Here is a 12,769-nt window from a genome sequence, read left to right as displayed (position 1 = left end):
AACTTCTAGAGCATGATAAGGAAAAGCCCTGGCCTGACAGCGCGGGCGAGATGCTCCCCTCAACCCTTGGCCTCTCAAGCGTCAGTGGGTGTATAAACACAAGGACCCCAAGGCCTGCTTGGTAACGCCCCTTGCTAAGCCGTTAGTGGGAGAGACCTTATCGAGATGGCCACTGCTATTATAGCTTTATTGCAGCAATGGGGGTATTTTATTTCATTTTAATAAGACTCTATTGAGAGGAGACTAGAGGAGGTTAGATGCGGAGGAATCGCAATTGTCTGCGGTGCTGAGATGCGGAAGACGTTATAAGTCAGGTTGGTGTGGTGTCTAAGACCCCTCCTCTGCCTGTCCCTTTCTGTCTGCCAGTGTTGGGTGGCCCTGTTGGCCCCTCAGGCTGATTTATGGCTGCCCCTCTAGCTCACACCAGCCATCATCTCTGTGCTCACTGTCTGAAAAGGTCACATGAAAAATGCATGACTGTGATGGAAAGAACCCACCACCTGTGTGCGCGGCAGGAGGCTGTGTCTTGTACAGGGCTGTGTGTTGAGGCAGGAGGCTGTGTGTTGAGGCAGGAGGCTGTGTCTTGTACAGGAAGGATTTGCATGGGCATGAGGTTCAGAGGAGACGGGTGTTGAACAGCAAGGAAAGGGTGACTTTTTCAGTCAACCACTTTAGCTTAAAAGGTTACTTTTATAGTGCATTTTCTTCTCATTAGCATTCATAACAAACAGGAAGTGTCAACAGGAGTTCTTGTACAAATTCTTGTACAGTATTTCTGACCTGTGTTGAATGTGTTTACATAATCTGTACCCATTTCTCCATGTCTCTTTCCTGACATTTAATTATCTAAATTAAAGGTTTTCTCCCTCCCTCCCTCCCTCCCTCCCTCCCTCCCTCCCTCCCTCCCTCCCTCCCTCCCTCCCCCAGTGGCCAGGTGAACCCATTACTGGGGCGTTTCAGTGAGCTGGGAGCCCTGCTGTCTAGACTGAGGTTGCAGCCAGGTAGTGTGGATGCTGTTCTTCTGGATGCTGGCTGCTCCTCCATGCAGATGGAGTTTGCCCCGAGAGAGGCTTCTCCCTCAGTAAGGATGGCCCTCTGGACATGAGGATGGATGCAGACAGGTGGGACCACGCATAATCACCGCTACACAGTCGCACAAAGCATTATTGTCATTTTATGTCCATCACTATGTATTATAGGGTAGCGTCAGTGAATAGTAATGATATAGGCCTATGTGTCAGGAGGATACATTGAACTACCATCAGCCCAGGTTACTCTAACATAGTATTTGTGTTCCTCAACACACATACGGCATCTCCTTCCTACTGCATGCTGGGAAATGTTATAATCTGAATTGGCAATTTTATTTCCCTTCTTCTGTAACTGGCATGAGAGGAATGTCATTTGGGTCAACAATTTATTCCCATAGGTACAGTTGAAGTCGGAAGTTTACATACACTTAGGTTGGAGTCATTTAAAACTTGTTTTTCAACCACTCCACGAATGTCTTGTTAACAAACTATAGTTTTGGCAAGTCTGTTAGGACATCTACTTTGTGCATGACACAAGTCATTTTTCCAACAATTATTTACAGACATATTATTTCACTTATAATTCACTGTATCATAATTCCAGTGGGTCAGAAGTTTACATACACTAAGTTGACGGCGCCTTTAAACAGCTTGGAAAATTCCAGAAAATGATGTCATGGCTTTAGAAGCTTCTGATAGGCCAATTGACATCATTTGAGTCAATTGGAGGTGTACCTGTGGATGTATTTCAAGGCCTACCTTCAAACTCAGTGCATCTTTGCTTGACATCATGGGAAAATCAAAATAAATCAGCCAAGACCTCAGAAAAATGTGTAGACCTCCACAAGTCTGGTTCATCCTTGGGAGCAATTTCCAAATGCCTGAAGGTACCACGTTCATCTGTACAAACAATAGTACGCAAGTATAAACACCATGGGACCATGCAGCCGTCATACCGCTCAGGAAGGAGACGCGTTCTGTCTCCTAGAGATGAACGTACTTTGGTGCGAAAAGTGCAAATCAATCCCAGAACAACAGCAAAGGACCTTGTGAAGATGCTGGAGGAAACCGGTACAAAAGTATCTATATCCACAGTAAAACGAGTCCTATATCGACATAACCTGAAAGGCCACTCAGCAAGGAAGAAGCCACTGCTCCAAAACCGCCATAAAAAAGCCAGACTACGGTTTGCAACTGCACATGGGGACAAAGATCGTACTTTTTGGAGAAATGTCCTCTGGTCTGATGAAACAAAAATTTGGCCATAATGACCATTGTTATGTTTGGAGGAAAAAGGTGATGGCTTGCAAGCCGAAGAACACCATCCCAACCGTGAAGCACGGGGGTGGCAGCATCATGCTGTGGGGGTGCTTTGCTGCAGGAGGGTCTGGTGCACTTCACAAAATAGATGGCATCATGAGGAAGGACAATTATGTGGATATATTGAAGCAACATCTCAAGACATCATTCAGGAAGTTAAAGCTTGGTCACAAATGGGTCTTCCAAATGGACAAATACCCCAAGCATACTTCCAAAGTTGTGGCAAAATGGCTTAAGGACAACAAAGTCAAGGTATTGGAGTGGCCATCACAAAGCCCTGACCTCAATCCTATAGAAAATTTGTGGGCAGAACTGAAAAAGCGTGTGCGAGCAAGGAGGCCTACAAACCTGACTCATTTACACCAGCTCTGTCAGGAGGAATGGGCCAAAATTCACCCAACTTATTGTGGGAAGCTTGTGGAAGGCTACCCGAAACGTTTGACCCAAGTTAAACAATGTAAAGGCAATGTTACCAAATACTAATTGAGTGTATGTAAACTTCTGACCCACTGGGAATGTGATGAAATAAATAAAAGCTGAAATAAATCATTCTCTCTACTATTATTCTGACATTTCACATTCTTAAAATAAAGTGGTGATCCTAACTGACCTAAGACAGGGAACTTTTACTAGGATAAATGTCAGGAATTGTGAAAAAACGGAGTTGAAATGTATTTGGTTAAGGTGCATGTAAACTTCTGACTTCAACTGTATGTGCACATTGAGCACTCATAAGGCCTGGAATTTGTAGTCTATCAATCTATCCATGCCTCCGAGGACTTTGATAGTGATTTGACGTGAGCTTTTCAAATTGACAGGTATTATGTTTCTGAGGAAAGGAATGGCAATTGTTATTGTATAATCAGTAGGATTCCGCCGCATCAGCCAACCCTTGCAGCAGCAAAATGAAAATTAGCGATACATCTCACGGTGGCAAAGCAGAGTGGTTCATAAACTAGTATCTCATGTTAGTGTTGGATGAAGGAATGAGTCACTCTTGCTGTGGTAGATGAACAACATATTAGGGCTTAGATCCGTTTTTTACCTTTACGTCCCATTTACACTGTAAAAACCCATCTCAGTCAATTATGTGTTTTATTTTTGCCCCATTTGAGGAACCTCAAATGCAATGTATTTTAAACATTATTTGAAGCTACATATTTTAAAGTATCTTATGACAACAAAAACAGACATGGAGCACAATATCCTTCGTTTTTAGGTTATGATAAGGTATGACAGTTGTACTAAACTCATTAAGGCATTTTATTGTAATTCATATTCCTTAAAAAAAAAATATATTTCTATTATATTACCCTCGTTCTGTTACCCTAGTTGACATGACCAATGAACCCCTTTAAATAATTGTTCATATGGCAGATCTCAAGTTCAGAGATTGTAGTCTACACTGTCTATTTCAGGGTCTACTGTGCAGGTGATGTTTGTATGCCTGCTCCTTTTCTTTGCATTCAAATCTGTTGAGGCGTATGTAGAATTTTAATATGCGGAGGTCAGCATTCATTTTTCCTGTGACAACCGTTTGCACTTGTTTTCCAGCACCAACTAAAACGACACATCATATGTATGATCATTGGCACATTATTCATCTAAAGCGTTAAATGTATTTTCCTCCCAACAGTTTTTTGTAGTTATATTTATGTATTTTTTATCCACACTAATTATGTTTCTCTAATGAGATGTACCGAGAATCTGTCGATGACTAAATGGAGACAAATGAACTGGCAAATAGACATATGGCTCTGCCACTGGCTACATCTCTCTTGTTAGCCACAGAGGTTTTCAGCTGTGTCTGAGAGTTGTCAGCCTTCGCCGCTGTCAGCAAGGACGTGACGTCAAGCAGCCTAATTGGGCTCTTCTTTGTGCGTAGGTACCCCGACATGCCCTGCGCCGCTGACGTTGTGAACGGCTTAGATCAACAGGCTCTTGCGTCCATCCTCACTGCCTATGGGGAAGAGAGGCACGCCAGGAAAATAGCCTCGGCCATGATGGAGGCACGCAGTGTCTACCCCATCACCCGGACACAGCAGCTGGCCAGCGTGGTGGCAGGTACCCTCATTAATTCCCTACATCGTCTTAGAGGCTCAGGGCAGAAAAGGTAGGGAAATATTAAGCCCCCGTCTCCCTGTGGGACCTATTTGTCTGGGTAAAAATCACGATGGCTCTAATCTCAAGCATCATCCTCTCCCGTCTGGGTTTTGGACGCCTCTCACACCCCTTTCCTGATGAGATTACTATTAAAAAGGAGGAGAGAGGTGCGTAGGGTGCGGCTGCCTCTCTGACAAGAGAGAGTGACTACTTCTCTTTTTCACACGAGCCCCCCCGTTCTCCCATCCCCTCCCTCCCTCCTGTCTTCCTCCTCCCCTTTGTTGCTTTTGATTTCGTTTCCCACCCTACCTCATTTTATACCCATCCCCGCACCCCTTCTCGTTCACACATGCACACACACACATGCACACACACTCATGCACACACACTCATGCACAGATTGAGGATGGATCATCATTTTTTAATGCATTTTTGTAAATGTTTTTTTTGCCTCCCTCTGAGAGCTCGAAAGAGAGGTCTTCTCAATGGCTGTTACGCCGCTACGTGCGTCACACAGGGAGAACAGGTGTGAGGAAGGACAGTTGTTTGATCTCTTTTGAAGAGCAGAGCGAGTCACCAGCAATCTTTATTCCAATCAATCCAAGAGGTCCTGACTCGTGTGGGTCCCAGCAGGTCAGCTAGGCTGCTGGTGACACCGTTGCCTAGGGAAGAATGCTATGTGGGCGGAGGGGAGGTTGTATTTGTGGAAGGGGGCACACTTTGTAGCGTGACGGTTGGGGGTGTTCAGGACCATAATGACAGTGTGCTATAGGGTTATTGGACGGGTCTCTCTTTCTTTTTCTCTCTCCATCTCTGTCAACCTTTTTGCAGGCACACTTAGATCTGGGTGCAGATCTCTTAAGCCCCATAGACTACAGTGGCAGGAAGACTTCCAGACTGTTTGGCCATGTTGGGGTGCAGGGCTTATTTTGAGCCAGGGCTCAACACTGCCACTGTCTGTGTTTGCTACAAATAGCTCTGCAGCTCTTCTATAAGGAGTAGTAGCCCCACCTCCTCCATCTCCTTTCCATTGGCCTGTATTATGAAAATGTAGAGACGTACTAAATCAAGTTGTTCCTGCCTCAATAGAGCCATTCAGAGTGTACTGAACGTAATTCATAAATGTTTTTGAATTTGATGAATCTGTTTGTATTCCTGTTTAGCAAAGCTAGCTAAAGGACATGGGTCTGATGTCATGAGGAGAAAAACAATACAGAAATAGACAAAGCAGTCAAATAAATATGACTTAACCGACCCATAGTTTATATAAATTGATATGAATACAACAATAAATGTTTGGGGTGTGATAAACAATGGCAACAATCCACTAACAGATGAAATATTAGACTATTTGAAATAATTGTGTGTTTTGCTTACCTACATTTGCATAACACAATCATGCAGTTTTGCTTCAGTTATGGCTCCAATACAGTGGGGGAAAAAAGTATTTAGTCAGCCACCAATTGTGCAAGTTCTCCCACTTAAAAAGATGAGAGAGGCCTGTAATTTTCATCATAGGTACACGTCAACTATGACAGACAAATTGAGGAAAAAAAATCCAGAAAATCACATTGTAGGATTTTTAATGAATGTATTTGCAAATGATGGTGGAAAATAAGTATTTGGTCACCTACAAACAAGCAAGATTTCTGGCTCTGACAGACCTGTAACTTCTTCTTTAAGAGGCTCCTCTGTCCTCCACTCGTTACCTGTATTAATGGCACCTGTTTGAACTTGTTATCAGTATAAAAGACACCTGTCCACAACCTCAAACAGTCACACTCCAAACTCCACTATGGCCAAGACCAAAGAGCTGTCAAAGGACACCAGAAACAAAATTAAATTGTAGACCTGCACCAGGCTGGGAAGACTGAATCTGCAATAGGTAAGCAGCTTGGTTTGAATAAATCAACTGTGGGAGCAATTATTAGGAAATGGAAGACATACAAGACCACTGATAATCTCCCTCGATCTGGGGCTCCACGCAAGATCTCACCCCGTGGGGTCAAAATGATCACAAGAACGGTGAGCAAAAATCCCAGATCCACACGGGGGGACCTAGTGAATGACCTGCAGAGAGCTGGGACCAAAGTAACAAAGCCTACCATCAGTAACACACTACGCCGCCAGGGACTCAAATCATGCAGTGCAAGATGTGTCCCCCTGCTTAAGCCAGTACATGTCCAGGCCCGTCTGAAGTTTGCTAGAGTGCATTTGGATGATCCAGAAGAGGATTGGGAGAATGTCATATGGTCAGATGAAACCAAAATATAACTTTTTGGTAAAAACTCAACTCGTCGTGTTTGGAGGACAAAGAATGCTGAGTTGCATCCAAAGAACACCATACCTACTGTGAAGCATGGGGGTGGAAACATCATGCTTTGGGGCTGTTTTTCTGCAAAGGGACCAGGACGACTGATCCGTGTAAAGGAAAGAATGAATGGGGCCATGTATCATGAGATTTTGAGTGAAAACCTCCTTCCATCAACAAGGGCATTGAAGATGAAACGTGGCTGGGTCTTTCAGCATGACAATGATCCCAAACACACCGCCCGGGCAACGAAGGAGTGGCTTCGTAATAAGCATTTCAAGGTCCTGGAGTGGCCTAGCCAGTCTCCAGATCTCAACCCCATAGAAAATCTTTGGAGGGAGTTGAGTCCGTGTTGCCCAGCGACAGCCCCAAAACATCACTGCTCTAGAGGAGATCTGCATGGAGGAATGGGCCAAAATACCAGCAACAGTGTGTGAAAACCTTGTGAACACTTACAGAAAACGTTTGACCTGTGTCATTGCCAACAAAGGGTATATAACAAAGTATTGAGAAACTTTTGTTATTGACCAAATACTTATTTTCCACCATAATTTGCAAATAAATTCATAAAAAATCCTACAATGTGATTTTCTGGAAAAAATTTTCTCATTTTGTCTGTCATAGTTGACGTGTACCTATGATGAAAATTACAGGCCTCTCTCATCTCTTTAAGTGGTAGAACTTGCACAATTGGTGGCTGACTAAATACTTTTTTTCCCCCACTGTATATACATTCTAAGCCGATTGTCCCCCACCCCATTCCCTGCCAGAGTCAACAGTAATGCCTAATGAGCCCTCCCTACCCCCTCTCGCTTGCACCCCAGCATCTATTTTGTTACAAATGAAGCAGTGGTGGTTGGGTTGTTGAAGGTGTTGAGACACCATAATGACAGGTGCCTTGGGAGCCTTTCGCTCCCCCCACTCACTCACTCCATCCCTCCATCCATCCATCCCCCTGTCTCTCTCTTCCTTCCTTTGTGTAAACCCACACAGCTGTGGCTGACTGAGGTCCCCAAAAAATAATAATTGGGGGGATGACTGTCACATCAGCCCTACCATGGAATTGCGAATTTTTCCTCATTTAAATATATATATATATTTTTTTGTTGTTGAAAGAACTCCTAACATATATTATTATGGAGAGCAAGCCATTTAGCCCATATAGCATTGGTCAGCAACAAGTTTTTAGTAAAAAAACAATTTTTAAATTGGGGGGGGTGGGTTTCTTTGTCAAATAACACTGTAAAATCACCAGGAATTCAGCTGAAAATTAGTTTAATTCCCACGAAAATAGAACAAGTTATGTGATCATGTCTCAATTTAATCAAGGTATGACATTATTGTTATTTTAAAATACAATCTCTTTTTAGTCTTAGATGTGGTCAATCTGCAGTGTAAAAAATATAATAATAATGTTCCGGCCCTCTGACCATCCGCTCCGACAAAAATAGGCCCGCGGATGAATCTAGTTGCCTACCCCTGCCATATAGGCTCTGTTATTCAGTGGGTCAGAGTGGTGTATCTAACCACTAAACATTGAGAGTGCATGGGGCTCACTGGCTGCCTCTTGGGAAATGCATCTCAAATGGACTCAAGTTGTTGAGAGTTAATGCAGGAGAGTGAACAGGCACATGCTTGATATGGTGATGGACGCAGCTAGTGAGGATAACATGATTGACTGTTGTAGGAGTGTGCGGCCTTTCATCCCCCCAACCCAACATTCACTCGTGATGGATGCAGTTAGTAATGGCTGTTAGCCTGGCAATAAATGCAGTGTGTCAGTGTGAAGTTTGCCCAGCTAATTGGACACCCTTGTTTTCTTCAATTACAAATTAATATCCCTTAGCATTGCAACACTGTGTTGATTTCTAAATCACACTTTCCAATGTAAAACAACCTCAAAATAATCGTCATCTGCATGTGATGATTGAGCCATCATTCCTAGCGATGTTGGTGTCTGCAACTTGGTGACATTTGGCATTGGTGTTTCACTAACCACAGACCGTGAATGAGGTGGTGGTTTCAGCTCACAAAAACTAATAATCACCACGGCACAAGCCCAAGCTCCATGGAAAGTTCACGTGCAGTCAATTGCACTCATGCCTCAAGCCCTGACAATATTCATGATGTAATACATCCTCAAGTGCCTCACTGCTTTATAGAACACAGGATTTATGAACTAATAATGAAGCATCACTCTGAAATACTCTTGTGCATAAACATGCAGCGAATGGCTGCCTACGAATGGTTCTTCCAGGACTCCAAATGAAGCCATGTAATTTGGATCCATCTTATATTTAGTGGTGTATTGTTCCACAGTGCAATACTGTCCTTATTGAGAAGTAATTGCTGTAATATGATTGTGACGTAAATGCCTTTCCCTGACCCCCTTTATAGAAACACAAATAAGATGGAAAAAACATCTACCTTGAGTCTAAACAGCTCAACAGTAGTGAACCAGCAGCGATACCCTTTCATTTTATAGCAAGACATAGACTCCATCATGTCAGCCTTCAGACCAGACAATCACCAGGGGTAACATCACCTGGAGAAAAAATGTATTTAAACAAGGGCATTCTTCTGTTTCTTAGACTAAATTCTTCATTAATAATGAGCTGTGCTACAGTTATTGGAGCAGGATATCCCGGTGTGCATCCATTTACCTGGCTATTCTAACTGCTACTTAGTGTGTTGCCATCCTTTCTCAGTCCTTAGCTAAGAGTCAGTGGAATGATAGATTAGGTGATGGCACTGACTATGGCGATGGTTTTCCTTGGAGAGCTGAGTCACCAAGACCACCAGTGGTTGGGTGCCACTGGCTCCACCCAGCATCCTTTTAACTTGTTTCCTCGCACTCTATATAATCTTGCAACTCAGCAAGTGAAAACTCATCTTGGTATCTATTTTAAACCAATTCTGCTCGATCTTGCCAAATTCCCTTTTTTTTGGCATTCTTCCAGATTTTATGTCATGGTTGTATCGAAAAACATTAGACAAAAGTATATTTTTTCAACTATTATTTATCCATTAGCGATGAAGACAAAGTGATCAGTCTTATAAAAAAGGAATAACCACTACATCCCAGAGGGGTTTTAGAGCTCCGCTGCCTCCAACAGGTCTGGAGGATTTGGTGTCTGTTTGGCAATGCTATTTGTTCAGCCTGTTCAGTTGATCAATGAGATTGTTTGGATATAGCTAGATTTGTGTTCGCTTTTCCCAGTTCTGCTGCTTTGTGGCATCTTTGCTTATTTCTTTCTCATGCGCTCTAGCTGTGGGACCCTTGAAAGATGAATTAGTGAGAGAGAGCACAACTTGGTGAGGCTGGGCCACGGCCGGTGCGCAGTTTTTCTATTGATTGCTGGGTGACTCACACTCAGTGCTGTTGAGCGCAGGAGGAGAGAAATGCCACACTGCTCTCTCTCCCTTGCCACCTCTCCCTCTCTCTCTCTCTCTCTCTCTCTCTCTCTCTCTCTCTCTCTCTCTCTCTCTCTCTCTCTCTCTCTCTCTCTCTCTCTCTCTCTCTCTCTCTCTCTCTCTCTCTCTCTCTCTCTCTCTCTCTCTCTCTCTCTCTCTCTCTCTCTCTCTCTCTCTCTCTCTCTCTCTCTCTCTCTCTCTCTCTCTCTCTCTCTCTCTCTCTCTCTCTCTCTCTCTCTCTCTCTCTCTCTCTCTCTCTCTCTCTCTCTCTCTCTCTCTCTCTCTCTCTCTCTCTCTCCCTTCCTTCCTGTCTGTCTTCTCCTCTCACATACACACATGGGCTGGGTCCTACATCAATGCTGGCATTACTCTGGACAGGGGACACCAAAGCTCCAGATAGGAAACAGAGCAGTGCAACAGAAGCCTGGAAGGCACTGCAGTCTGGAGCCCTTCCCTGTCAATCAGTGCCAGGGAGCAGGGAGGAGTGGTTGTGCTCTTCACCCAGCACAGATTGTTTTGTGGCACTTCAAACAGTACAAAATGCAAACATGACCATCTGAGCTTGTTTGAACACAGTCTGTCTGAACACCGCGTCATCAAACAGTACAAGCAAAGGCAATCATTATAGGCTATTTCTAGCAATGGGGGGGATGAAGAGAGAGTAATCTGAAAGAGAGCCTCAACTTTATTTTCAAGTATTATCACAAGCACCTGTTTATTTACAGGTTTTACTTACTGTCATTGTCAATCACATATTAAAGCTGCCGCCTGGACAGGATATGGTAAAATGTGGCTGTGAGTGGGGCTTATTCAGACTGGAAGTGTGGTTAAAAACTAAGAGTCATTACACAGCTGTGAGACTTCTGTTTTGGTCTGTTGCTGAGAACCATGAGTCTCCTGGATAGAATGTGAAACATTTCAGGTATGCTGCTCTCCAGATGAATAACATGCTTGATTGATGTCATGTAATTTGTTTGATTTATTTAAAATAAAAGCATTTCTTTGTCTCTAGGATCTTTTGCAGCCGGCGCTCTCTATGCCCGCAAAGATCGGCTTCAGCGGCCCTCGCACATTGCCACCAAGACATTTCAGGCGCTGCGTATGTTTGTCAACGATGAGCTGAATGAACTGCATGCTGGACTCTGCACTGCTCAGACTATGCTTAAACCTGGCGGCCGGCTCTGTGTGCTGACCTTCCATTCACTAGAGGACCGCTTGGTAAAGCGATTTCTCCATGGAGAGGATTTAGGTGCCCCACCCCGTCGGAGTCTCCGTCAGAGAGTCAAGCGATGGGAGGAAGAAGAGAAAGATGGGGAAAGGGACAGTGGTCACTGGGTTGACCTGCAGAGAGGGGTGCTAACGCCACATGCAGAAGACGTACTGGAGAACCCACGAGGACGCTCAGCCAAACTCAGGGCAGCATTCAAACAATAACCCTCTGGAACTTGGCCTCAACCTGCACCAATTAAATCCTCCTTGTTTTGACTGAACCACAGAACCACCAGGCTGGTCTTTGTCAGACACCACCATACTGATCATATCCAGGCACGGTCTCACTGGTGTCGGTCGGGTGACATACAGAACAAGTGCCTTGTTAATGGTGGAACACTGAGGCTGACTGGAATTCAACTGCCATGCACTAACAGTCAACAATCCATCTAGGCATGTGCTCCTTAGTTCATCGTATACTGTGTGTTGGTACTGAGTATTTAATTTAGTTTAAGTGACTTGTGTACACTACTTGAAATATAGGAAACACAATTGTGCTGAAGCCCAAGTTGAAGAAGATAAAGGTTAAGACGAGGATTCTAGTATCCCATAACTCTTTGCATAAATGAGAAATAATTCAAAAACAAAGGGGCCAGCTATGCTAGTTAGCAACGGCGCTGGTTCCATGAGTCTGTTTTCTTTTTTGAAAGATTCTAATCTGGGTATCTTCAACCTGGCTGAAGCCAGAGACACAAAATACCAAAGTCTCTCTCTCACTCTCAATCTCTCACTCGCTCACTCACACATTACTTTATGGATGAGCTGACACAGTTGCATACAGTAACAGTTCTGTCTTGTATTCTGAGTTTCCTCAGTTCTCCCCGTTGGCTGAACCCATAATGTCTTTGCTCTTTTGACTAATGAATTAATCAGAACGATGTTGCCTCCAACCGACTGGTGAGTAGCCAGATCAACGGATGTAGGCACTAACCTCCCTCACTGATGTCTGTATTCCCCAGCAATGAGATGACAACTTCCTAGGTAGTTTTGGACAAATGTGTACTGTACTGCACTGCACTGCATGAATCAGTAATGTCTTTAAATACCAAGTGACTCAACTGTCACAAGTGGCGGTGAATGAGCGGATGACTGTTTCGTTCATGAGCCTTCTCCAACTGTTAACAGATAAGGTGTTTTGATCTGTACTATTGGACTTTGTCTATTTGTAATTGTTCCATCAAGAGGATCAACACTTTTCTTCCCCTCTGCCTCGTTCTGTACACTCTAAATATACACTTCTTGTTACCTTGGAAACTAAACAGCAGAAGTAACATTTAACTGTGTCTAAATGTGTTTGCTGTTTTAATCTTCTGCGAAACGA

At 43.8% G+C, this 12,769-nt stretch overlaps 1 protein-coding gene across 1 annotated transcript in view; it reads left to right on the top strand.

Annotated features, from left to right (window-relative positions):
- The window catches only part of LOC311128201 (12S rRNA N(4)-cytidine methyltransferase METTL15-like), a 63,147-nt gene extending 51,228 nt beyond the window's left edge, over positions 1–11,919 (top strand). Inside the window, 4 exon segments of the mRNA XM_084160217.1 lie at positions 928–1,054; positions 1,057–1,121; positions 4,237–4,415; positions 11,192–11,919. Coding sequence (XP_084016343.1) covers positions 928–1,054; positions 1,057–1,121; positions 4,237–4,415; positions 11,192–11,613 — 793 coding nt within the window. The 3' untranslated portion in view covers positions 11,614–11,919.
- Positions 11,920–12,769: the final 850 nt, after the last annotated feature.

Source organism: Coregonus lavaretus, assembly GCF_964263955.1.
Source record: "Coregonus lavaretus genome assembly, chromosome: 4".
NCBI lineage: Eukaryota > Metazoa > Chordata > Actinopteri > Salmoniformes > Salmonidae > Coregonus > Coregonus lavaretus.
This window is presented reverse-complemented; position numbering and strand designations above follow the sequence as displayed.